Source organism: Equus caballus, chromosome 11 (assembly GCF_041296265.1).
Source record: "Equus caballus isolate H_3958 breed thoroughbred chromosome 11, TB-T2T, whole genome shotgun sequence".
NCBI classification, from domain to species: Eukaryota; Metazoa; Chordata; class Mammalia; order Perissodactyla; family Equidae; genus Equus; species Equus caballus.
The window spans coordinates 31,536,581-31,564,121 of record NC_091694.1 but is presented as its reverse complement, the minus strand read 5'-3'; the positions used below and the strand labels follow the sequence as shown (position 1 = coordinate 31,564,121).

The 27,541-nt window shown below is 47.1% G+C and overlaps 1 protein-coding gene across 1 annotated transcript; it reads right to left on the bottom strand.

Moving 5' to 3' along the window:
* SCPEP1 (serine carboxypeptidase 1) lies at nt 1-27,093 on the bottom strand. The gene is made up of 13 exons (XM_001503344.7): nt 26,918-27,093; nt 24,465-24,613; nt 20,851-20,940; nt 18,612-18,767; nt 18,181-18,255; nt 14,659-14,731; nt 11,129-11,166; nt 10,487-10,615; nt 9,513-9,606; nt 8,612-8,725; nt 6,220-6,357; nt 5,046-5,209; nt 1-789 (listed from the first exon to the last, which is right to left on the bottom strand). Exons 1-13 carry the CDS (start codon nt 27,000-27,002, stop codon nt 727-729), a joined length of 1,368 nt encoding a protein of 455 aa, XP_001503394.2. The 5' UTR covers nt 27,003-27,093; the 3' UTR covers nt 1-726.
* Between the last annotated feature and the right edge of the window lie 448 nt (nt 27,094-27,541).

The following is a 27,541-nucleotide window of genomic DNA, read 5'->3' as shown; positions in this document are numbered from 1 at the left end:
AATGTTACAGAAGAACATTTATTGGCATGAAAAGGTGTTTAGGCCATACAGATATGTGAACAAAGTAGACAGTGAAATAAGACACAGTAAGGATTCCATTTTTGTAAAAAATATATATGTATTTATGGCAAAAAAAGATTTGCAAGGATATCAGTGCTTATCCCTGAGAAAGGAGTACATGGATATTTAGCCTGGACTTTGTTTATCTGTATTTCCCTTTTTTTCTATAAATCACATAATTTGCTTTTTTAAAAGATTTTATTTTTCCTTTTTCTCCCCAAAGCCCCCTGGTACATAGTTGTGTATTTTTAGTTGTGGGTCCTTCTAGTTGTGGCATGTGGGATGCTGCCTCAGCATGGCCTGATGAGCGAGCGGTGCCATGTCCTTGCCCAGGATCGGAACCGGTGAAACCCTGGGCCGCTGAAGCGGAGCACGCGAACTTAACCACTCGGCCACAGGGCCGGCCTCATAATTTGCTTTTGTAATAAGAAAATGTTAATCTATTTCAATCCTTCATTTTGATGAAAACAAATCCATTAAAAAAAACCCCTAGATTTCCAAGCTGCCACAGAGGCAATGATTTTGTTCTGCGTGGAGCTGACCGGAACCTTCACAGTCACGGTCCAGGGCGGATTCCAGGGGAGGTCGGTGCTTCCTACAGCTTCAGGGTGCTCGCTTCCGCTCCCGTGCCAAGGCCGAGCCAGCTCACCTCCAGCCCACTCTGTCCTATTCTTGCTGAGTCACCAGCCTCATCATCTTCAGAGCCATGTCCCCTTGGTCAGACGGAACCTAGAACCAAGCAGTATCGGAGTTAGCACCCCTGGTTCTGTTCCTGGGGCTGAGTTTAGGGGTAACATCCTGAGACCCTGCTCCCTGGAAGAGTGCCAGCATTCTGATAGCAAACTGGGAGGACAGCTACACCTGGGTGCACCCCTTACAGAGGGGTCCCTTCTGTGACGTGACCCCTGCACCAGACAAAAGCTCTCCTGGGCCCCAGGTGTGTTGGGTGGTGTGGCTCTGGAGAAGGTGGTGTTTAGGAAAGAATCTTCTACTCCATTTGGGGCTGGTCTGTTGATTTCTTCATAAGGGCTGTGCTGATGGTTCTCGGACCCAGGCTGGTCAAGGAAGAGGGAAGATTCTAACCATTTTCAAGGATTCTCTGCAAAGGAGGGATCCCAGACTGGGAATGAAGTAGAAAACAGGCCGAGAGGGGAGCGAACAGCAAAAGTGTCAACAAACACAAACAAACAAACAAACAGGATACTTTGAGCGGCACCCCATTTTTGTATTATTATTCAACTTTGTTCTGTTGTTCCCTTAGATTTTTTGAATAATTCCTTTAAAAACTCTCCTTCCTGGGGCCAGCCTGGTGGCGTAGTGGTTAAGTCTGCACGCTTCACGCTGGCAGTCTGGGGTTTGCAGGTTCTGATCCCAGGCGTGGAGCTACACACTGCTCACCAAGCCACGTTGTGGAGGTGTCCCATATACAAAGTAGAGGATGATTGGCACAGATGCCAGCTCAGGGCCATCTTCCTCGCCAAAAAAACCCCCCCAAAACAAAAAAACCTCCTTCCCACCCAGCATTAAAAGGGGGAGGGGCAGAGCCCTCAGTTTCTCCTCCACAAAGACGGGAGTAGAATAATAGATGGCTCCAAGTTCTGAAATTCCACGATCTTCTACAGCCCACTCCTGTCCTTGACTCTCCTGCCAAGCAAGGTCCCCAGGAGGCACAGGCACAGTGGGGAATACGAAAGTGACATTTACTCAACCAAAGGGGAAGTGGTTGGCAGATGATTTAATAATAGTCTCCAAGAGCTATTTTAAGGCTGCCCCCAACAGACCTCTTGTTCTATGTGTGACAAACCAAGAGAAAATGGGCAAGTGCATGGTCAGCTCTTCCCTTGCCCTCCTACCTGCCTCCACGGGGACCCCTCTCTAGTAATAGTGGTGTGCTCCAAGACTTCCTACTAGCTTTTCCCCGGTCAATATTGAAGGCACTCAGAGACTTAGGGTCATTAAAAAAAATTGCCCTCATAACCCTGTGTCCTGCTGCCTGTTCTTTCTCTCTCCAGACCAAACTTCTTAAAAGGGTAGGCTTGGGGCCAGCCCATGGCTGAGTGGTTAAGTCCGTGCACTCCACTTTGGCAGCCCAGGAGTTCACCAGTTCGGATCCTGGACTCAGACCTACTCACCACACCGCTCATCAGGTCATGCTGAGGTGGCGTCCCACATAGCACAACCAGAAGGACCTACAACTAGAATAATGTACTGGGGGGGCTTGGGGAGAAGAAGAAGAAGAAAAAAAGATTGGCAACAGATGTTAGCTCAAGTGCCAATCTTTAAAAAAAAAAAAAGAGTGGGGCTACTCGTTTCTGGTTTCTTAGAGGAAGTGGTCTTCTCTCTCTCACTGCTCATCCATTTGCTCCAGCCTTTCCATTCTGGCTTTTGCACCTGCCATTCCACTAAAAATGCTCGCCAGGACCGCTACAGACATCAGTGTAACCAAAGCACTGCTCATATTTCAGTGCTTCATCTGAGTTCTCAGCAGCATTCGCGCGACTGCTCTCTCTCTGCTTTGAGGATGCCATGTGTCCATGGTCTCCCTCCCACTTTTCTGGCCACTCCTTTCTCAAGTCTCATTCTCAGGTCCTTCTTTTGCCTCCTGCTTCTTAAATACTGGTGTCCCCAGGCTTTTCCATATTTGACTCCTAAATCTCTATCTCCAAGGACAAACATTTGATTCCAGATCCATATACACACACTTTACACGTTTGACTGCCCTGTGGACATCCCACCTGGCTGTTCTGCAGGCAGGGACCAAGTCTGCCAATTCTCCCTCCAACACTTCATCAGATCCCTCTACTTCCCTCCCTCTAGGTTACCATATGAGCCTCTTCCTTTTTTTTTTCCAGGAAGATTAGCCCTGAGCTAACATGTGCCACCAATCTTCCCCTTTTTGCTGAGGAAGACTGGCCCTAAGCTAACATCCATGTCCATCTTCCTCTACTTTATATGTGGGATGCCTACCAGAGCATGGCTTCATAAGCGGTGCATAGGTCTGCACCCAGGATCTGAACTGGTAAACCCTGGGCCGCCAAAGCGGAACAGGTGAACTTAACCACTACACCACTGGGCCAGCCCCCATAAGAGCCTCTTAGATTGGCTCTCTGCTCCAGTCTTGTCCCATGCCCTCTGCTGCTAGAACGCTATCTCTTAGACAAATCTGGTAATTTGACTCCTTTGCTTAAAACCCCTCAGCGGCACCCCATTGCTTTCAGGGTAGGTCTGACCTCCTTAACGTGGTACAGTCTCCCTTCCCAGCCTTCTCTCTCCCAGGGTCCCTCGAGGCCTCGGGTGTCTGAAGGCTCCCCTGGACCTGCACAAGCCATGGTCCTTGCTCCCACACCTCCTCCTTACTTAGCTAACTCCTACTCATCGTTTAGGGCCCAGTCTTCCAGACCCTCAAGCCTGGGCTGGGCCATCTTCCCACGGCCAACGCCCATCTGAACACTTCTTGCCCCATGTTATTACAGCCTCTGCCTGTCTGCCCCTCTGGCCCATGAGCTCCTTAAGGACAGAGATGGTACCATCCATCTTTGTGACTAGCAGCCATGAGACACTCAAAGGTTTGCTCATCAAATAAAGGAACCAAAGAGAAATGCTGGTTTCTCTTAAAGGTTGCAGCATCTTCATTTCTGGGAAGTTCTTAAGAGAAGACTAAGGGTCAGAGAGGTTAAGAATAAGTGGTCTGCGGTCAGACACCTAAAAATATTGTGAGACCAAGTCTATCAAATACCCCAGCTCTGCCTTCCCTCCCGACCAGGCTTTCTCAACCATGACACCACTGACATTTTGGGTGGCACAATTCTTTGTTGTGGGAGACTGTCCTGTGCATAGTAGGATGTTTACCAGGATCCCTGGCCTCAACCACTAGATATCAGTAGCACCCTCCCCCAAGCTGTGACAACCAAAATGTCTCCAGACATTGCCAAAGTCCCCTGAGGGGCAAAACTGACCCCAACTGAGAACCACTAATGGCCCTAAGGAGTGGCTTGTGGAGAGAGCACCTTGGTCCCCCCAAATCTCTCTTAGTAACTCCTAAGCCATCCAACTAAGCACACCATGTGCCTGCTGTGCCAACAGAGCTTTAAGACCAGTTCCCTGGGCCCCCCTGCCAGCCAGACTGCTGCCCTCAGCCCTTTCTCTGTGGAGGTTCTGTCGGAGGCACAAGGGAGCTAAGAGAGGAGGGCAGGCTGGAGGGAGCCTTAACGTCACTCTCAACTAATCTCCTCCGGGAAACCGCAATCTAGGGGAGAAGAGAGACTCTGACTTTAAGTGACCAGATCAAGGCATCACCATGAGGGAAGCATCTGGGCCCTCCTGCCTCCTGGCACTCCCCACTTTGACACTTTTGCAGGTGAGTGTGTGCGCGCACCTGTGTGCACACGCGAGGGTGTAGTGGATGCATCCCTCCATCATCTCCCTCAGCCCATGGATAGCCACTCAGTCAACATACGACCTGAGGGAAAACAGTAAGTTCGCTCCGCAGGCGCAGGAATGGCACAGTCTCACTGCCCATCGCTGCACCCAAAGCTTCTTCCAAACTGAAACTCTGGAGCCGCCGGTGCTGGACGACACGCCCCCACCTTATAGCAAGCGCTTGTGACTCAGCTTTACAGAACCCAGAGCTTGGTTCTCCCTCCCCGAAAATGTCAAGGAAAGACAATTTCTCCCTTCTTCCCGCAGCACGAATTGTTCCTTCAGGACAAATTGTTAAGAGGAAAGTAGCACTATATTCATTTAAGGTAAAGAGTAAAGGACCGGGAGCCTGGCTTAACTCTCTCGGAGGATTTGCTTTTTAAATGGAGAACTTCTAGGCCCAAAGGAATCAAGTGCTAATAGCAGAATTTCGGTAGAGACTTCGAAACACGCCCAAGCCCAAAGAACCCGTAAGACCAGTCCAGACAGTGCCTGCGCGCATAATCCACTGCCCGTGGCTTCCCTCTCGGAAGCATTTAGTCTGGAACAAAAGCTGACTCTCTCACCATGTGTCCGGCTCTGAGAATCCAGTAGAAAGACAGGTTCTTGTAGGACTTGACAAAAGCAGACGTTTCAGAAGACTCGGGGTCACAGTACAGGGGCTTCCACCTCAGCTGACTGAATTTGGGCAGTTCTGTCCACTTCAGCTTCCGCAGCCAGGACTCCTGACCTGGCGACAGGGACAAAGAAGGGCCTGGCATTAACAGCTGGTGGAGTAGAAAAAAATAATTCAGGTCCTACAACTTGGTGTTCCCCAAACCACAATGTGCACAAAACTCATCCTGGGGTCTTGCTAAAATGCAAAATGTGATTCAGGAGGGCTGGGTGGGGCCTAAGATTCTGCATTTCTAGCAAGCTCCCAGTGATACCCAGGATGACGGGGCAAACCCGAGAACTGTGAAGTGTGGCTACTCTGTGAGTCTCCCACTGCCATAGGCTCTGCAGGGAGGAAGCCTGGGGAGCTCTGGAGGCGACAGGGCTGTCAGGAGGACTGAGAAGTCTCAGGGGTGAGGGGACAGTAACACAGATCACCTGGGCAGTCCAGGGAAGAAACGCGGAGCCTTTTCAAATTGCCCTTGGTGCCCTTGGCTCACAAGTTGCAAAAATATTCAGTCCTGCTGACTTCAAGAAGCATATCACACCCACCAGACCACGTGCCTAGATTTGCCTGCTGGTTCTGGGAACCCGCCTCTGAGCCTCTACCTGGCCCTACTGACACTGGAAGGGAGCACGTGGTGGCAGCCAGGGCAACAGGAACTCCATCAAGACCACTTCCCCTCGGTCCTTGGGTTTACAGAGCTGTTAGGGTTTAGTCTTAACTCACCTTGCCGTGCTTACCATCTGCTGTGACAATGCACAAAAATGAGGTTTTCCCTCAATTAAATTGTGTCTTTGTCCAATGGCCAAGAAAATGTCTTCTTTTTTATTCTTGTGATGGGGGTAGGTGTTGTTCTTTTCCTTAATCGTACCTAAGGGCCCAGGCTTCTCTGAGGGGTCACAGCCTCAGGTAGTTCTGCCCTCTTCGATGAGTTAGGGTCAGGGGTGGAGGGATGTAACAGGAAATGGCTTCCTCCTGGCATTTCAGTGTCACCAGCCCCAAGACTGATGTGTCCAAGGCCAGTCCCCTTCCAGCTCAACCCATGAAATTGCCTCCATGTGCCCCTCAGAGGGGGTTCCTACCCATGGTGTCCACGATGAGATCAAGCTGTCCGTTATACACAGTCACGTTGACCCCGGCTTCCAGCAACTCCTCCACGACGCTGATGACTGGCTTCATGAAGTCCTTCTCCATGTTTAGGAAGACCTCGGTAGCCTGGCCTGCACAGGGGGAGGAGAAAGAGGGAGCAGCTTGGAATCTGCCAGAACAAGAGGCACTTTTCAGCCAAGAGCATCCTGGGCTCTGGCACCCACATGCAACCACTGTGCAGCATCTAACAAAGACTGCAGACAGGGCTGTTTCACCAATTGGGACCCACCGCCCAGAAATCCGTGCCCCGAGCAGGTGGGTGGACGAGAAGCACAAACAGCACATGTGCTTTATTCACTCAAGCGCTTGTGATGACATCGGATGCATTTTAGTGAGGAAACGAGACCTGGAGACCCTCTAGGCTGGTCCTCTAAGGGCATAAACCGTGGTTCTGGGCCAATGTTCATTTTCCTCCTTTGCTGAATGACACCAGGGCCAAGTTTTAAGTTCTGAACAAGTGGGGCTACCTTCGTAATAAACCAAATCAGACCTAAACCAATTCAAGCTGGTCCTCAGTAAAGCCACGTGGATGACTGGCCAGAGAGGAGACGGGCAGCACGGTATTCCTGCTGGATTCCTACCACCACCACCACCCTCCTAATACTGAACAACCACCACATTTATTTTTATTTGGCAGTCACTGTGCTAATAAGGAAGCACTTTACAAGCAACAGCCCATTTCTTCTTCATCACTATCCTGGGAGGTAAAGAATCTTAACTTGTGCAATGGTTAAAGAAAATGAGGCTCAGAGAGCTAAGAAAATTGCCCAGAGTGAAATAGCTGGTCAGTGGCAAGCTGGGATATGAATGCAGGCCTGGCTGACTCTACAGTATGCATAGGCTTAACCACAAACTGGAGCTCAAGACATTATGAGTACTGGCCAAGGACAGTTTGTCCTTTCCAGACCACACAAAGACACATCTAGAGCCAAAGAGAGTTTTCTGTATCAGTCATCTTCTGCCAAAATGTAGTCACCCTGCCTGTCCAGCCACACCGGGCAGGAATGGGGTGGGGGGGTCCCCTATAAGCAGAGAAGCTCGGGCTGGAAACACCATCATAAAGATAAAATGAGGGCACTGAGCTGACAAGATGTGTTCTCATGAGCTTTTTTTTCAGTGCCATGACAGCTCCCCACAGTTGTACCCATCCCTTACAGCTCTGACACCGTAATTCTTTTTATTTGATCTAACTTTTTTCTTCATTTCTAGAAAGCTCTAATGGGTGAGGGGGAATGAAGACACGGGTCTAGGATGAGCTCTCCGCTGACTGCGGGTTGGGAGGGTGGCCCGTGTCCCACGAGGAAGCCAGGGCCAGAGCCACGTCTTAGCCTCTCAGCAGCTGTCACAGGGCCGCCCGAGAAAGGCCTCCCGACCACATGTTTGGGGCACCTTAGACACAGACGAAACCCTCCTCAGCTTGCAGCGTTTCCCCTCCAGGAGCCTGGGAGTCCCACTTGCTCATCATGCCTCCCTATAGGACTGAGCAGGAACTTAGCCAAGATTTCTACCTGGCCTTGGTCTCTGGGGACCCCAATATTTCCTCACTATGGCCTTCAGACCAGAAAGCAGTAGACGCTGGACCATATCCAGCATCAGGATGCCTGGGGAGGCCGGCCACAGAGAGCTGGTCAAAGCCTGTCCAAAAGGACCTTTGTCTGGAATCCACACCTGCAAGCCTTGGGCATGGCTTTTTTATCTCAAAGTTTTTATTATGGAAAACTTCAAACTGATACAAAAGTAAATAGAGGACTGATGATCCCCAGGTACCCACACCTGGCTTCAACAATTATCAACTTATAACCAGTCTCATAACTGATCATTTCATTTCTCTCCCTACTCACTTCCCTATGAACCCCTTATTTTGTTTTGTTTTGTTTTTGGTGAGGAAGATCGGCCCTGAGCTAACATCTTGTGGCCAATCTTCCGCTTTTTTGCTTGAGGAAGATTGTTGCTGAGCTAACATCTGTGCCAATCTTCTTCTATTTTTGTATGTGGGACACCTCCACAGCATGGCTTGATGAGCAGTGTGTAGGTCCACGCCCAGGATCTGAACCTGCAAACCCCAGGTCACTGAAGCGGAGTGCACAAACTTAATCACTACACCACCAGGCTGGCCACTGAACCCCTCATTTTGAACCAATTTTGGCATGTCATTTACTGTCTCTGTATATGTTTGCTCATCTATAAAACGTGGATAATAATACTGTTCTATTTGCAACATACCATCACCACCAACAAAACACTTTCTACAACTTAAGGCCTTTAAATTTGCACATCTATCACCCCCAACCCTACAAATTGCACTTAAGTAAGTCACATAAGTACCTCCCCAGGAGCAATCCTCAGGAATAATTTTGAGCTTCTTTCTGATGGGACCATTCATGAGTAGACTTAAGGTGTCCGGTTGTAGGTGTCTCACGTGACGTTGGGAAAGACGAACTAAAACAAATTGGTACATGGTGAGTCAAAGGACTGGAAATAAGACCAAGAGAACCTCTTTTCCAACTGCTGGAGATGCTGTGCATAAGAGGGAGGCATTCAGCTGGAAAATGAAAAGCATCACCTTGATTCATCCCAGATGGAGGGACAAAGTCTGAAACACATTGAAAGTGGAGATGCTTCAATAGTTCCGATTGCTGCATTTTATGTCCTTCGGGGCCACTGAGATTATCTGGCATGGCCAAAGGAAATCAGCTGAGAAGAGGAATCCAGGACTCTTGCAGCCTTTATGCGCCTCTTACGGAGGGAAGATGCCAAGCATTCGGCACCCGCAGTGAGGCTGAGTCAGCTGAAAGACAACTCCATCCAGCCTTTAGGAGGACTGACATTGTGATTCAGCGTGCAGAAGTTGGTTTCCAAACTTAAAAACACTCTCTAAGCGAAAGAAGCCAGATGCAAGATGACCTATTGCAACGTTCCATTTATATGAAACGTCTGAAAAGGCAAATCTAGAGAGACAGAAAGCAGATTAGCCCAGGGCTGGGAGCAGGAGAATCAACTGCAAACTGACACAAGGGATCTTTTTGGGTGATGGAAACATTCTAGAACGGGACAGTGGAGATGACAGCACAACTCTGTGAATGTACTGAAAACCACTGAATTATACACTTAAAACGAGTGAATCCTATGGTATGTATATTATGGGTCAACAAAGCTTTTAAAAAAAATTGGTTGCCTCTTGCTTGGAGGCTAAGGCAGGAGTCTACCAACTTTAAGGTTCACTCACCTAGGTGGCTCTGCGTGAATTCTAGGCTTGAATCTATTGCAGACATGGGAGTGTTTTTAGTTAAGATGTTATAGAAGTTCACCCCATCTGTGTTCTGAAATACAAAAAAGTATATTTGGCTGTTTTTTTGTTTTGTTTTGTTTTTTGTGAGGAAGATTGGCCCTGAGCTAACATCTGTTGCCAATCCTCCTCTTTTTTTCCTCCCCAAAGCCCCAGTACATAGTTGTATATCCTAATTGTAAAGTCCTAGTTCTTCTATGTGGGATGCCGCCACAGCATGGCTTGATGACCAGTGTGCAGGTCCGCACCCAGGATCCAAACCTGCAAACCCTGGGTTGCCGAAGCAGAGTGTGCAAACTTAACCGCTCCGCCACTGGCTGGCCCCTTTGGCTGTTTCCTAATGTATCTGTTATCGAAGTTGCAAAACAGAAAAGAACCCGGCTCTCCATCTTATCTGGGGATAGCTCTGACTTTGTAAATTTGCTTGGACCAGAAAGAAATGCAGCTCTGGAGGCTCAGAGACCAGCCGTGCCAGCCCAGTCTCCCAGGGGTAGTGAACAGCTCATGTGAGTGGAGCTCAGAGGCTGCAGGAGAAAACCACAGGCCCATGTGTTAATTTACAGGGAGAACAGAGCTGCAGAGGGTCTGACACACTCGAGGCCTCAGCTGGGCCTTCTTCCCTTCTGGCTCACTTTGGGCAGATGGCTGCTTGGCCAGGATCCAAACATTCACCTCTGCAAGACACAGTCCTTCTTCTAGAATCCAAACATTCAGTCAAGGGACAAGTCTTGCAGGCCTGGGTGGCTGTCTAACCCTGTCACTGCTCAGACCCGTCAGATTTATTGTTTAGGATGCCATCATTTTCAGACTTGTGGGGAGTCTCAGCATAGACACCAAACCTGACACCACCAACCAGGAACCCTTCACTCACGAGAAAAAGCCAAGTGGGCTGGCCCCCGTGCGTGTCCTGATACCTGTTCAATGACCATTTCCGCTTTCCCCCACAGCTCGGTGGCCTCTTTGTAGAGTCCCTTATTTACAGCATCCAGCACTTGCTCTGCAACCTGAGACACCTCTGTCAGACCCTGGTCGTCAAGAAGAGACTGGAATGCAAACCAAGAACAAAAAGGCCCGCTTGGCTGAGAGACACAAATCTGGCATTGCTCAGTTAGGGATGGGTAATAGGACGAGCAGGAGGAAGGAGAAAAGGGAGCTTACAGACGAAAGCATCCTGTCACAAGCCACATATTTATTATGAAGGAAATACAGCAAAGTGTTAACTGAGTCTAGACGGTGGGGATATGGTTGTTCACCATGATCTTTCGTCTTTTCTGCATATTTGACAATTTCTATAATAAAAAGTTGGAGGGATTTGAAAAATGGTGTTTCTTGTACCTGGAGAAATGGGATAACTGTGCTGATGTTTCTTTAAATTTGTCCTCGAGGCCAGCTGCTGCTTGGGGGCTCCAATTTGATATGGACTAACAGTCCCTAGGGAGTAGGGTCAACCACACAGGCAAACCCAGCTAGCTTTGTCCTTCCTGGGGGCAGAGCCAGAAGAGGTCAGCTGGGCCACTTACCACGGAGGGTGCAGAAGTAAGAACTTATCTACTTACCACGCTGTACAGGTAAGGTCCCCAGGAGAGCACCGAGTCTAAAAGAAACCACAGATGTACAAAGTCAGTTTGTGGTTCTGTTCTCCCAAAGAAAAACCTAACTAACCTCCTTCCCGAAGCAGAAAGAGACAGAAGCCGGAAAGGCAACAGCCCTGGGTCTGAGGGCTCCTTAACTCACAGTGCCCATGCAGGGCTGATGTCTCGGTGGCTGGGAGGTGGGATGAGGGGGTGGGGGCCCTTGTACTGACTCAGGACTAATGGCACGCTAACCTGGCTTGATACTGCCCAGCAAGGGAGTCACAGTCAGTGATGACACGGCAGGCAGGCCACGCACGTACAGGGGATGCTCTTATCTGAAGACTTCCAGACTTTCTGCCAGCTTAAAATATTTCCCCGCCCCCGCATTTCTGCTCTGCATCCTGCCTACTCCTCCAATTTGGGGACATTAGCTTCTGCCAAGAGCTAATTACAGAAGAAAGACTAATGATTTTGTAATTCAAGAGTGTGTGGCTACTATACTGCCAATCAATTCATTTCTATTCCACCGATATTTTGAGAACTTACTAAGGGCCTGTATGGAGCTTTATAAGATATAAATATGAGTAAGACAATGCCTGCCCTCAAGGAGAATAGTTGGGCTTGGTTTAGACAAGTTCACAATTACCATGACACCAGGTAAGGCTAGTGCCATCAAGAGAAGTGCCAACAAAGTATCAAAGACCACAATTTATAAAGCACATTTCAATGTCACTTCTTTGCTTAAAAGCCTTCAATGCTTCCCTAAAGTCAAGCATCTCAAAGTATTTTTCAAATAACCTCAGTTCTGAAGGATTTTAATCTAGGGATAGGAAGAAAAAATGATTCTTCAGGTAAGTCTTTGTGGTTATACAAAGTAAAACACATTTCTTTACTGCAGGACTTCTCAGAGCCTTTAATGTGCCTGTGAAACCTTGAGGAGATGGAGCAGTTGTTTAGCACTTCCAAAACTTATTTGACCACAGAGCCCTTTGTCTAGCACCTCATTGGCCTGGTATTCTTCAGAGTACACCCTGAGAAATGCAGGGATGCCGGGTCTCCCGGGACCTAGTACCATTCTCCGCTCCACTTAACCTTCAAGCTGGCGCCTTATTTTCTTCAAATATAGAATCATCTGTTATTCTCCCATGGATTCCATCCCCTACTTGATCTACACCAGGGATTGACAAACTCTTTCTGCAAAGGGACAAATAGTAAATATTTTGGCTCTGCAGGCCAGCCTGTCTCTGTTGCAACTACTCTACTCTGTTGTTGCAGCCTCCAAGCAGCCACATAATATGTAAGTGAATGGGCGTGACTGTGTCCCAATAAAAAACTTAGTCACCAGGTGGCAGGACCGATTTGACTTGTCGGCCATAGTTTGCTGGCCTCTGATGTAGATTTGAGATGTCCAATAGAACTTTCTGTGATGACAGAAATGTTCTATATCTGTGTGGTCCAAAACGATAGCCAATAGCCACGTGTAGCTACTGGGCACTTGCGATGTGGATAGTGCAACTGAAAAATTGAAAATGTTATGTACTTGAATTAATTTAAATGTAAACAGTCGCAGGTGGCTCTGGGTACCACACTGAACCAGGCAGAGCTTCTTGAAGACGTGGAGTGTGTCTGGGCATCTTTCGTAGCACCTAGCACAACACCTATTACCAAGCAAGCAATGAATAATTGTTCATGAAAATTAACAGTATCTCTCCCTCAAAAAGGGAGTACTTCTGGGAGAGAGGGGTGCTACTTAAAGTAGATCTGGAAGGAGGGAGTAAGGGCTGGGCAGGAAGATTTATAAGGGGAGGTGGGTCATGGCAAAGTGAAAAGATAGATTTTGGCCAGGATGACTAGCCCTTGCAAAGCCTGGAAGCTAAACTTGCTGGTCTTGTGGAGGTAGTGTAGTGTAATGGTCAGGTGCCTGGATTCTAGTGCCTGCTGCCTGGATTTGAACGCTGGATTTGAATCCTGGCTTGAGCTGTGTGACTCTAAAAAGTGCTTAACCTCTGAGTCTCAGTTTCCTCATCTGAAAAATCGGGATAAGGACAGCATCCATCTGATGGAGTTGTTGTAAGCACTAAATGAAGTTAACACATGCAAAGTGCTCAGGGGTGTTAGGAAACTGTGATGAGACCCCAGAAGGAAGTGTAAGGGCCAGCGCTGTCATTTTGAGTGAGACGTCTGGTAAGAAACCGGCTGGACCTTCCTGCCTCTGGTCAAGGCTCTGCAGCTTCCTGATGTCCTCAGCGGTCCATCCAGGAAGGACAAACCAACAACCCTTCTTCCAGTGCCGACTCACGGCTCTCAGTTATGCTATGTCAGTCCTACCCTGGAGCTGCCAAGAATGAGGTCAAGAAATTACCACTCCGAGGAGCATCAGAATAGCCTGAATCCATCAGGGACATGGCTCTGTGAGGAGCCAACTCTCTTTTAGGGGGGAAATATTATCTTTTATAAATTATTTTTTTAAAACTGAGGCACAATCATACCTCACAAGTCATAAATACATTTAGATGAGTTTTGATAAATGCATATGCCCATGTAATGACCACCCCAATCAAGATAGGGAGCACAGACGGCCTAGAAAGTTCCCTCAGGTCCCTTCCTGGCTTATTCCCCTCACTTCTCTGGGGTAACTTCTCTTCTGATTTCTCACTGTACAGTTTGGTTTTGCCTGGGAAAAGTCACCTTTTGTTTAGGTGAGAACAGTAGTCATCAACTGGGGGCGATTTTGTGACCAAGAGGACATCTGGCAATGTCTGGAGACATTTTTGGTTGTCACACTGGGGTGATAATACATTTAGAGAGTAGAAATGCTGGTAACCACCCTACAACGCACAGGAGAGCCTCTACAACAAGGAAGTATGCGAAGGAAAATGTCAATGGTGCTAGGATTTAGAAATCTTGTGTTAGATTTAACCCCACCGAGGCGGTTATTTCAGGTGTCTGAAGCCACACCCTGGATGTCTGCCACATAAACAACTTTCCTCTGCACTCTCAACGATGCTAAGGTCATGAAACTGCAACCCTCTGCGTTGCAGGACCTGAGAGTAAGCTTGATTCACCATCAACATAATGGTGATTCCCATCAACATATGGGAATCTCACCCCAAATGTTCATTCTAGCATCAGGGTGGTGGAAGGGACAAGGTGACAAACAGACCTGGGTTTGAATCCCGACCAGGCCACTCATTCTGTGTGTCAGAGGGCAGATTTTGTCATGTCTCTGAGTCTTTAGAACGTCTTCAATTGTAACATTGGATTCTTTCGTTGTGACAATCAAATAAGAGAACTTGCTTCAGCCTGTAGCAGCCCATGGTGGGTGCTTTGTAAACGAGTTCTCATCCCCAAATTTCTTGGATGTTCCGGAGGCAAATGTTTTCTGGGCTGACTTCTCTGAAGACCCAGAAAATTCTGCTGCCTTGTTCTGTGTGATCTGGACAACACAGCCCAAAGTCACAGGGAAGGATGGGGAAAGGAAGTAAAGAAACACCTGAAAATTCTGTACTTACCAACAGGGGAGATCCAGGAGTCACCCAGAGCGACCCCGGCAAAGTTGCACTGGATGGTCCCTTGTTGAATGGCCTGAAGGACAAGAAGCCAAGAAACAGCCTTGCATGGGCACCCAGGGGCCTCCATCCCGTCCTCGACAGAGGGAGCCAAGCCTTTACACGCTGCCTTTCCCGAGCACAGCAAACTTCTGCCCACCCTTTCCAAGATTCCCTGGGCATCCAAAGACCTCAGATACCCACTAGAGAGCAAGAGTAACTCTCTCCTGCCGCCATTTGCAAAATGAGTAGGAGGTGTTGGAGTTTCTCCCTACCGTTTCACAAGGGGGTTGGCAGGACGTGTGTGGGGTCTAGTGCAGCTCTATCTTCCTTAGGAGGGACCCAGCCACCCCTGAGGTCTGTGATTTCTCACAAGGTGCTCAGGGGGCTCCTTGGGTACAATCAGCACTGTCCAAGTGACAGTCACTCAAGGGCTGGGAGGCCTCCTCAGGAGGTCCTCGAGGGTGTGCTGATGCCTTAGGACTAGGAGCTCCTGCCCCTCTGCTCCTTTATATGTTTAAAAATAATACATCTGTCCAGAAGCAGAAAATTAGCAACAGACTAAATATTTATCAATAGGATGGGCTAAACGAATTATGGTTATTTCCATGGTCTATGATGCACCTTGAAAAAAGATTAACAAGGCTCTTCAGGGACTGATATGAAAAGATCTCCAAGGTACATTGTTAAATTAAACAAGAGAGAGAGATTGGGGGCTGGCCCGGTGGTGTACTGGTTAAGTTCACACGCTCCACTTTGGCAGCCTGGGGTTCCCAGGTTTGGCTCCCAGGTGCGGACCTAGTACCACTTGTCACGCCATGCTGTGGCTACATCCTACATAAAATAGAGGTAGATTGGCGCCGGATGTTAGCTCAGTGACAATCTTCCTCAAGCAAAAAGAGGAAGATTGGCAACAGATGTTAGCTCAAGGCCAATCCTCCTCACCAAGGAAAAAAAAAAGAGATATATAAAATATATACGTAGTAGTATGTATAGTATAGTGTAGTGTGCACTATCATTTATATAAAATACTATTTATTTTTGTTAAATTAAAAAAGAGATACATAGAATATATAATCATGTGTCTTTAACGACGTAGACACCTTCTGAGAAATGTGTTGTTAGGTGATTTTCTCATTGTGCGAACATCACAGAGGGCACTTACACAAACCTAGATGGTATAGCCTGCTATACTCCTAGGCTATATGGTACTAAACTTATGGGACCACTATCGTATATATGATCCGTCATTGACTGGAATGTCATTGAGTGGCGCATGACTGTATGTAGATATATATTTATTGTAGAATATATCGTACAATGTATATAGTGTAGCGTATATTATCATTTGTATAAAAATGGGAAGAAAGAATATATATGAATTAGCTTTTACAGGCATGAAATACCTCTAGAAAGATCCAGAAGAAACTAATACCAGAGTGTCTTAGGGGAGGGTGACAGAGGCAAGAGGGAGGATTGTTACAGTATACCTTCTACATTTCTTGAATTCTGAATTAGGTGAATGCACAAGCTATTCAGAGAGCTGAAATAAGAAAACGATGAATATCCTGACTGAACACTGGTAATTAAAGAGAAAGAATTACACATTTAACTGGCTTTTCCAGAAGGAACTTACTTCAAGTTATCTAAATAGTCCCAGATGAGAGAAAGTTCCACTTTAAGAAGAATATGAGCTAAGAGACGTGAACAAAATGACAGGAGGAGGAAACCATCACTTTGAAACTCGTAATGAAGTTACTGATTTATGTGAGAACTAAAAATTGATGTTAAAGTCATTCGGTGAAAGATGGATGAAGCGGATGTCCCTATAGTATGAAAATCACACTGCCCAGATAACTTTCTGGCCTGGGCAGGGTGTAAGAACGTGATGAAGGGATCAGACTAGATCGAGACATCATGAGCCTTCTGATCTGAAGCAAAATGAAGTGGACAACATCACCAATATCAGAGCTTGGCAGTTTTTCCTCTAAAGGGCCAGATGTTAAATATTTTAGGCTTTGTAGACCAAACAGTCTATGCTGCAATTACTCAACTCTGCCACTGTGTTGCTAAAGCAGCCACGGGCAACATAGGAACAAATGAGAGTTCTAGTAAAACTTCATTTGTGGACATTGACATTTGAGTTTCATATAATTTTCACGTGTCATGAAATGTCCTTCTTTTAATCCTCCCCACCCCCACCCCCTGAAAACATAAAAAACAGGTCGTGGGCTGGAGATGACCTCTGGGCCCCAGTTTCCTGACTGACCTATTGTAATATAATCTAGCCAAAACTTTTACCTTGAATGAATCGGGCCTTTAGATATAACTTCCAGTTTTGTAGGAAACAGTGAAGAGAGGACTAAAGTAAATTAACACCGTGAAGATGTTACCAGACAAATCCAGAAAATGGGACATTCTGTAAATCGAGGAGTCTGGATTCTTTACCAAATCAGGGTCATAAAAAAGGGACTGTGCTAGATGAAAACAGACCTTAGGGACATCACAGCCACATGTAATTCACGGATCTGGATTGAGTATTGGCTTAGCCAAACTGGCCATAAAGGACACGTTGGGATTATTAAGGAAGCCTGAATATTTGAGACAAAAGTTTGCTGAAGTGGGAAGGTGGGGACTAGCGATGGAAGCAAGCAGGCTGCAGACATCACGTAAAATATGATCTCATATTGGTTAAAAAAGCGATTTCTTTACAAAAGTGCAGAAAGAGATTTAAAGGCTATACACAAAGGTGTTAACTGTGGTGATCTCTATCTGGTGGGAAGGAGAAATTTTAATTTTTTAATATGTGCTTGCTGTACTTTCTAATTTTCTGTTATGCACATATACTGCTTCATTTGTTAAAGACTAAATCTTTTTTTTTTTTTGAGGAAGATTAGCCGTGAGCTAACATCTGCCGCCAATCCTCCTCTTTTTGCTGAGGAAGACTGGCCCTGAGCTAACATCCATGCCCATCTTCCTCTACTTTATATGTGGGACACCTACCACAGCATGGCTTGATGAGCAGTGCCATGTCTGCAGCTGGGATCCGAACCAGCGAACCCTGGGCCACCGAAGCAGAATGTGCGCACTTAACTGCTGTGCCACTGGGCCGGCCCCAGCCCTCTTAGTACTTATATATGACCATATGTAAATATGATACATATGTATATGCTATAAACATATACAGATACATATACATATATATATAAAATCTGTTTCTATATTCTTTATCCTGTTGCATTTAACCTATTTGTCTGTTGTTAGGCCAGTACCATGTTGTTTTACTCCCTATAGGTTTATAGCTTGTGCAATATCTGGTAAGGCATCCTTTACTGTTCTTTTTGAAACTTTTCATGGTTATTATTACAGATTCTTACTTTGTATGTACAAGGTCCTATTCAAAGTATATTCAATATCAGGTGAGTATAAAAAGTAACACAATCAGTTTCTGTTGAAACCAAAACAACAAAGTCATATCCCCATTACCTTATAAAGTTCTAGACTGATGCCAGCAGCCATTTTTCCTCCGTAGGACTCTGAGAAAATGTAGAATGGAACTGTCTAGCAAGAAAGAAATTTACAAAGAATTAAATACCCTGAATGTCTCTTAATTCACAGGAATTAATTTCAAGTTTCTATTGCATGTAATGGCCAGACACAACAAGTCTACTTTTGTTGGTTTTTCCCATATCTGATTATTATGTCTGATTAGAATACTGGCACCAGGGTCCTTCTTTCAAGCTAAAAATTATCTTTAGAGATGATAGAAACAAAAGTCCACAACCTGATCTTGGGTGCAAAAAGGTTTTCTCTGGAACCCGCTGAGCATCGAACTCTTGGGGGAGTGTAAGTTTCTCCTGACGGTCGCCGTGCTGTGACTCCAGCCCTTGCTGAGCGGTCCCTAAGTCTTTGCTTACCTGGAATTCTCTGTGGCAACCGAAGAAGGTCTTCAGGAGAACCATCATGTCTGATGCCACTGTGGCAAGGTCTTTGGCATATGCGTCACTCTTGTTCACATAACTGAACCCAGTGCCCACAGGGTTATCCACAAACAGGAGACTGGCCGACTGGAGCTACACGCCACAGAGGAAAATCCCATGTTGCCATCAGCCAGCCAGCCACCAATTAACTTTTGATCATCTTACATGAGCTCAACAAAAAACACAAATATGAGGCCATTGGTGTGGTTATGATCTTGTTTCTAAAAGGGATTTAAAAAAATAAGGGACAAGAACATAGACTACTACAGCAAAGACAGACAAAGGAAAGGAGAGACAGGAAGGAAAGATTAACATATACGTGGGGATCAAAGCATCTCAGCTGTCACTTTTCACAGGGTACAAATGCCCTAGAAGCAATATGTTAGCACAGGCAGACCTGGCAGCTTCAGTCCGAGCAACAGCTCGAAGCAGTGAGAGTACAGCCCAGGGCTGAATACCACACGTCAGTTTTCTTCAAGATTAAGCCAATTTCCACCCAGGCCTGGCTTCCCTGTACACTATGAGAACAGAATTATTCTAATACCAAGGGCTGGCCCAGTGGCGCAGCGGCTAAGTTCGCACGTTCCGCTTTGGTGGCCCAGGGTTTGCCAGTTCGGATCCCGGGTGCAGACATAGCACCGCTTGGCACACCATGCTGTGGTAGGCATGTCCCACACATAAAGTAGAGGAAGATGGGCATGGATGTTAGCTCAGGGCCAGTCTTCATCAGCAAAAAGAGGAAGACTGGCAGCACTTAGCTCAGGGCTAATCTTCCTCAAATTAAAAAAAAGAATTATTCTAATACCTTTCCTGAAGAGGCTTAGAGTCATAGAATATTACATCTGGAAGCCTTAGTGATGACACAGTCCAGGCATGCCCTCCATTGATTAGGAAATTAAAACCCAGAAAAGGCCCAGGACTTGTCCAAGGTCACAAAGTTGGGTAGATAACGGCAGCATTAGGACTGAGGCCCAGACCCCTCACTTCTACTCAGGCTCTCTATCTGAGTTATATTACCCTCTTAGTTCTGGGGGCCTTGGGGACAAGCCAGTGGGGCACTCTGCTACTGCAAATGCAAGTGATATTTCAGTTGGAGTTGAGTACAGGAATGTTCCAGGCTGAGGGAACAGCATGTCTAAAAACCTTGAGGTAAGAGTAAAATGTATTTAAGGAAGACCAGTGTGGAGACAGATGGGAGACTCAAAGGACTGATGGGACCTTCAGGAAGAGGTCATCTGCATTGAGTGTTTGGGTTTTTCTTTCTTTCTTTCTTTCTTTTTTTTTTTTTTTGGCTGAGGAAGATTAGCCCTGAGCTAACATCTGTTGCCAATCTTCCTCCACTTTATATGTGGGTTGCCACCACAGCATGGCCAACAAATGGTGTAGGTCTTTGCCCGGGATCCAAACCCATGAACCCAGCCTGTCGAAGTGGAGTGCACCAAACTTAACCATTACGCCATGGGGCTGGCTCCTGCACTGAGTCTTAAAGAAGAGTAGATGTGAGTATAGCTAGGTAGGTGTGACTGGGTGGCCAAAGGAATGAAGTGTGTTTTGCCCACTAATGTTTGCCGGCCTGGGGGCAGGGGCCAAGCAGATGTACAGCAGGACTGACCCAAGGTTGGCATGGCAAGGCTGTAAAGGGAGAAGGATAAGGGAGCCAGGAGGTGGGGTGGGGAGTGATCAGAGAGGGGTTAGGGAGGAAGTGAAGCTAAGAATGAGGGGAGGGACTAGTGAGACGGCCAAAGGGCAGAGGACAAGGGGTGTGAAGTCTTGATGAAGTCAGGAAGCAAGACAGGAGAGGGGGGAAAGGACTGGAAGTTGTGGCCAGAGGGTGGGAGTCAGACTGCAAAGATGGCCAGTATGTGGGAAATGACAAGGTCCAGGGTGTCTGCTAGAGAAGGTTTCTGCAGGCCAGTGGAGAGAAAGGTCACTGAGGAGGGGAAAACAAGAAAGACAATTTATCTCAGGATAAACTGTCCCGAGAAAAGGGAGAAGCTGGCTAGAAAGGAGGCCTGTGGACAGGTGCCCAAAGTCCCAGCCTACAGAGGGAGGAGGAGAGGGGTGGCAGGATGGTGCTGCTAAACTTGTGACCCCACCCACGAAGGGGCAGGGCCGGCTGGGGCTCAGCCTCAGAGAGGCCACTGGGCAATTCAGTTAGGGGCCATTCTCACTGTACCCAGGAAGTTCTTCGTGGTTTGAGATCAACGTCAAGGGGCCCAATTTCCTCAAAGTTTCCAAACCCAGTGCTGGAACCACCTGGACCACCCTGTGGAACAGAAAAGAAACAAAAATAAGCCCAGAGAAAACATTAATCAAACATGAGTCATGACGACGATGACCACATCCACTATAAATGATTTATGATTTAGCGATGGCTGGGTCAACCCCACACAAAAGACACAACTGATCCAGCGAACCAGGGGCGTCTGCAGTGAGTACCCCGGTAATAGCTGAAATCTTTCTAAAAGGAACTAACCTGGGCTAAGCGCCCCCCAGAGGGAACTTTCCAGCCTCTGATTCTCCGAGCTTGAACTCTGGCATGCCATGGGGCTCACTGACCTTAGAACATCTTGTCCAACTCCTCTCGTTTCAAAGCAGTAAGGCCCAGGGAGGGGATGTGGTAATTAGGGGCTCTGCCAGGACTGGACCCAGGGCCTTGTGACTCTCCATCCCACCAGTGTCCCTGAGGATGGACAAGGGACCCAGGCTGAGGGGCAATTTGGTCAAGTCTATCCCCAGGATATAATGTCGCAAATGCGGACACCCCAGAGCAGGGAGCACTCAATACTGCGGGCATCCAGGACCAATGGCGAGGTAGGATTCTGAAGAGAAATCAGGGCTGGGGGGCCCAGACGGTGAGAAGCAAAGGTTCCATGGGTTCTGACAGCTGAGAGAGGGGAGGAGGCCCTTCAGGAGATGGTCAGAGCAAAGGATGGTCAGTGCTTTGCTGGACAAAATCTCAGCGGCCAGCTGAACTGAGGAGGCTATGAGGAGAGCGTGATCAGCTGAGGCGAGGGGACAGGCCTGGGGCCTCAAATAAAAGGGTGCTCCATCCCTGTGCATGAGCACAGTGGATAGCAGATGGAGATACGCAAAGATGAAAGGGAACAGCTCAGGCCAAACAGAAGTCAGGGCAATCTGTACAGGGAAATCCAAAGAAAAAAGACAAAAGATGTCACAGAGGCGGGGCTCAGGGGTAACGAGAGGACCCTACCAGGGAAAGACTTTATGAAACCATTTAATGTTTTGAACCTACACCAAGCTAACTATTATAAAAGTGGAAGGCTATAAATCCCTCTAATTGTCCACACTCTGATCTTAAGACTTCCTAATGCAGTGGTAAAAAAGCTCACAAACCAGAGGGCGCTGCTCACCACAGTGATATTAAAACGCAACTCCAACGACCCCCAGTCGGGGAACAGGTTAGTAACTCATGACACATTTACAGGATGGAATGTGACACCACCATTTAGAATCACAAACTATGTGGCAGCACTGAAAAATGCTTATCATGCATTATGCAGTAAATTAAGGGCAAGCGTGCATCCTCGAATGGAAGCTGGGCCCCTTTTTCCTAGTGGACTTAGTGGGATGGGACAGGACCAAGCGAAAGGAGGGAAGCTGGGTCTCCTAGGGAGCTTGGTCTTTGTGGGAGAAATGCCATTTTCCCATCCTGCTTTTGATAAGCTGTGGTGGCATCAATGACCCCCCTCGTCCCCGACAATGGCAACGAGAAGCTGGCTGGAGGAGACTTCTGTTATTTGAGAACTTCCCACTACAAAAGCTTTTTTGACTAGAACTTTGGGATGGGGTGCTGTCATAGTCCCGGGCTACCCAGTGACTCTGAAATACGGTAAATGTGTCAGCGGACCAACTGAAACGCTTACACGACTTGAAAGTGTACCTAACATAGCTTACTACTCCACTCAGATGACATGACCTGGATTCTCAGAGACCCGCCCAGAGCAGTCAGTGTACGCGTCCTCAGTAGGCTACCTAAAAGATCTCCTTTTAATCTAGATAAATTATTTCTTCCTTAATCATAAGCTTTTTTCTTCTCCCTTGGGCCTCTGAGGAAATGAAGAGTAGGCTGGTTAGTTAGCCAGCTGATAACCTTCAAGTAGCATCTCAGTGGCGTAGGGTTAATCTAATCAAAAGACACAAATGAGACGGCCTCCAGGGGCCAGAAAGTGCACCAGATGGAGCGGAGAAGTCACATGTGGGCAGAGGGATCCCCTTCTCAAAGGAGCTCCTCCTCAGGCCCCGTCTGAAAGGCAGCCACCACCACCCAGCTTTGGGACAGTAAATTCAGGTCCCAACTGGCTACATTTCCTGATTTTTGGAAAAAGGAAGAAAATGTCTTGATTTTAAAATGTTGGCAACTAATTAAAAAAAACAACCCTACTCTGCAGTCAACCAAAAGGAAGGTTTGCAACCTCTGAAATTCGGTGGTTTACAAATTGTGTTCCAGAGAGCCCAGAAAGTGCCAAGGGGCAGCATGTGACAAAGTGGAGCTGACTGGGTGGGGATCGGCGCCCAGCCCCCATCCCAGCCTCAGCACTTCTGTTTTCTTCTGCTTTGGCTCTGAAAGTAAGCTTTCACTTGGGGGTAGAAAAAGTTCTGCTGATTAATAAAAAGTTTGAAAACCACTAAAATTCCCCAGATTAGAAAACCAAAGCCCAAAGGGAAGTGTCTTACCATAGCTGTTACGTGGCAGGAAGGCATGGAGAAGTCAGGTCTCCAGTCTGGCAGACCTGGGCTTGTCCCCTGCTCGCCCCTCCTGACACCCATGCTGCATCTTCATCTCTAGCCACCCGGGGTGGACAGAAGATCCCTGGCCTACATATATGGCTTCCTCTCCTGAGGTATTTTCATATCTGCACCCTCAGGCTGAGCCTAACCACCAGCCTTCAAAGGAGACACTGATAATCCTGAGAGATAAAGGTCCCCCCTGCAAACTGCTCATCTTCGCTCTGTCTCACCAGAAAGTCTGCATGGACTGGCCTGGGAGGCTGCTTATGAAGAGGCCGACATTTTCAGAGGAGGTGACATCTGCATCTCATGGAGGCGAGAACCAGGATGCCCTATTTACCAGTGAGCAACGTGAAGCCCTAGCTGGGCCACGCCTACATTTTCCAAAGGCTGAAGCAAGACTGTGTGCCTCAACCCCTCCCGATCTCTAGGGAGGGTGGGGAGGGTGTGGGCCACCTCTGGCTAGATATTTTAGGAATGCAAGGAAAGATTCTCTGCCTGCCCCTAAACACCTTTCAACCAGCTCCCCACCTTCCGACTTACAATCAGAGGTCAATTAAAATGCAACACACTTAGGGAGAAGGATAGGGCCCAATATTTAACACTAAGATGCAAAAGGCTGAGTCCTTTCAAAGGTCAGCTTTTCTGGGGGCAAGAAGTTAGGGTCTAGGGAAGGACTGGGAGCAGAGGGAAAGGGGGGAGGAGGACGGACTTTGCTCTGGAATCCTTCAGAACACTTCCTATCAGCTTATGTCTTCAGGAGCTTCCAGGAAGGGTTCCTGCCACTGCCTGGCAATATAATATAAAAGACCCTGGCAAAAGGCTAGGATCCCCCACCTTCTGATTTGGCCTTCTTGGCTCTACAATTGCCTTTGCCTGTCTTGGAAGGATGCTGGAGCCCCCAAGCCTAGGCGATCCCCAGCTGACTGCTGGACCAGCTCAGGCCTTCACCCCTGGGCTGTGAGCCCTTAAGAGCAAGCAAAGTGATAAGTGGGGGAAACCTGGCCCACCCTGGCCAGGCAGCGAAGCCACTTTTACCTGAAGCCACATGACCAGGGGCAGTTCTGAGAAGTTCTTGCTGGGGCTGGTAGCATAATAGAGCCACCAGAACATGTGCGCATCCTTCCGGACAGTCACATAATCCCACACTTCCTTGCCCTCCTCTGTGGGCCAGTTGATGACAGCTCCTGAAACAGAAGCGCGATTTGGTTTTCCTGAAGAATGTCTAATGTCCAGGCAAATTCCAAGCACAGTAGAGACGGCCACGCTAGGCTAGAGACGATTTGGTTTATCTTTTAGGCAATTTACTCACTCTAATATATTGTGGAGATAAGGAAAAAAGAAAAATCTCAAAATGCAACATGCTGGTTTTTATATCTCATTTACTATATGATTAAAGAGGCATAACAAATTTGTGGGGCCAATATTATTCACTATATTATTGTGGAACAACTGCTAGTTTTTTTTGTTTTGAGGAAGATTAGCCCTGAGCTAACATCTGCCACCAATCCTCCTCTTTTCGCTGAGGAAGACTGGCCCTGAACTATGCTACCGGGCCGGCCCCCAAGTGCTAGCTTTTTTGAAAGAAAAAAAAAAAAAGAAATGTAGTCCTCTCTTAACACTATAAACCAAAATAAATTCCAAGTGAATCAAGTATCTAAATTTTAAATATTAAAAAAATATGAAAATACAATTGAATGTTTTTCTGACCTTTGGATAGGAAAACGATGTAAGCATACACCAGAGACTATAAGAAAAATATCAACAGAGTTGAGGACAGAAACTTGTTACATTCCTGTCCAACAAAATTTCTGTACATCAAAAATAAAATTAAAAGGCAAACAACAAAGATCTGCAACAAATATGAAAAAAGGTAATTTTCCTTAATCATGTAGATCAATTCAAAAACGGAAGATCCTAACAGTTAAATGGGTAAAGTCTGTGAGGAAATAATTTATGAAAAAAGAAATATAAATGTCTCATAAATTTGTGAAAGAATGGTTAACATCACTAATATCCAAAAATATGAAAATTAAAGCAATAATGAGGCCACTAAAAAGCTTTGCTTATTTGATAGGCAAAAAATGATGGCAGGTGCTCAATGTCCACAGGAGACAGGAGACTGGCCCTCAGCACTCCTGGCAAGAGTGCACACTGGCATAACTTTTGGGGAAGGCAATTGGCAAAAAATATATCAAAAGTCGAGTGTGTGCGTGTGTGTATATCTTTTAATCCTGCATCTCCAATTTTCCTTAGTTAACTTTTCTAGCATCTGTAAACTATGTATTGGAAGAGGGTAGGTTAAATACATTTTCTATGTCAACTCTGCTAAAGTAACAACTTTCAAATTACAGTATCTTTTTCTGAAATACCATTCTGTGGGTAAAAAAAGGGGATGTTAAAAGGTAATGAGAGGGGTGATCCTTAGTGACTGGAGTTTTCTGCCTTCTACTTCTTCCTTTCTTAAGCCCTTCAAACCCCTATGGCAAGTAAAAGAACAAAAACTCATCTCCAAAAGAGAAGGGAGTAGACGAGGAGATAGATAATGCTGTTGTGTAACTGATAAGGACAGGGGTTAAGAAAACCAGAAAGTGGCTTCAGGAGCAAAATAAACGGCTAGAATATTACAGATGTGGCTATAAGATTCTACCTACCAGTAACACGAGATTACAGTCTCCTTGAAAATGACAGATAAGGCTCGGGTCCCTTTTGACCTAACTTCTGGCACCCTTCCCTTCCCTGGCAGTGACCACTGCTAAAATGTGGGGGTCAACATATTTGACAACATTTCCCAGACACAAGCTGGAAGGCCACATGATTCCCCTTTACAAAAGGGAAAACGAGAACTGTTAAGCAACTTGCCCAAGATCACAAGGCAAGTTTGTGACTAGTTCGAATTCTCAGTTCTTGATTCAGACCAAGAGATACTCTGCTCAAAGACAAGACTAAAAATCAATTTGCAAGTCATCCTATTAAACACGAATTTGTTTTTACCAAAAGGAGCACGGTGAGGGGAGTTGTTACTTTGTCCGTTCTGATCAAGTAGAGGGAGAAAGGCCGAACGTCAGTGAAACGTCCCATTCGTGGTAGGATTTCTCGGGGTCGTTCGGGCCGCATGTTTCAGCAGAAAATAGTAAAACCTCATAATCCCATTTAGCAGCCAATCACGGCAGGAAAAGGGAGGTGCCTTTAAAATCGTGGAAACCTCATTGATCAGCAGTTTCTCCAAATCACATGTTTTGCACAACTGCTACTATCTAGGCGCAGGGAAGAAAGGAGCCCCAGAGGACCCAGAGCCAGAAAAGGGTAGAAAAAGCACTGTGAATTAAAAAAAAAAAAAAAAAAGGGTGAAGTTCAAAAGCAACATAGTTACGCAAGGTAGAAACCGCGGGAAGAGATTTGCTTTAAAAAGCACAATCCCACTAACAGACTTTCATCTCTGAAGAAAGAAGAAGGCACCGGCTGCGGATGCACCTTTTGCCCCAACCTACCCGTGCTCAGGCCCAGAAGCAGCAGGAGCAGAGGGACGGGAGAGCTCCGCGGCGCCAGCTCCATGACGAATACCAGGCGCAGCATCAGCAACAGGCTGGACTCCGCGCCACAGCACGTGACGGTGGCGGGCGAGGCCTGGCTGGGGCGGGGCCTGAGGCGGAGCCTGGCTGGGGCGGGGCCTGGGGGGGGGGTCTGGGCGGGGCTGGGGCGGGGCCTGGGGGGGCCTGGGCGGGGCTGGGGCGGGGCCTGGGGGGGCGAGGCGGCTAGCAATGTCCCGCGCGCCCTCTGCGGGGCGGGCCAACCAGAACCTCTGCAAAGGCGCTGTGGGTGTTCTGTCCGCACAACCACGTGGTTCTTTGCCTTTTGGTGGATTTAGCCGAGAGGAAGAGGCGTTTAGTACGTTTATTTGACTTGGGTTGTGCGACGGAGGAACACCACGAGGCCGGTGCTTCCTGCCCCGCCTATCCTTTCTTTCCCTAACAAAAGGCCTGGCGTTTCAAAAACTGCTACATCTGCCCCAAATCAGATTAAGCCTGAACCAGGTGGTCGTTGGAAACTGGGGGATTCCATTTTCACAGATTTGTTTTTAAAATTATTTTTCTTATAAACTTATGTATATTTTA

Coding starts and splice junctions, on each gene's coding strand:
- SCPEP1 (XM_001503344.7), bottom strand. CDS start 27,002: ATGCTGCGCCTGGTATTCGTCATGGAGCTGGCGCCGCGGAGCTCTCCC. Junction 11,167..14,658: donor CTCCTGGATCTCCCCTGTTG/GTAAGTACAGAA, acceptor GGTTTCTTTTAG/ACTCGGTGCTCTCCTGGGGA. Junction 9,607..10,486: donor CGGAAATGGTCATTGAACAG/GTATCAGGACAC, acceptor TTTGTATTTCAG/AACACAGATGGGGTGAACTT.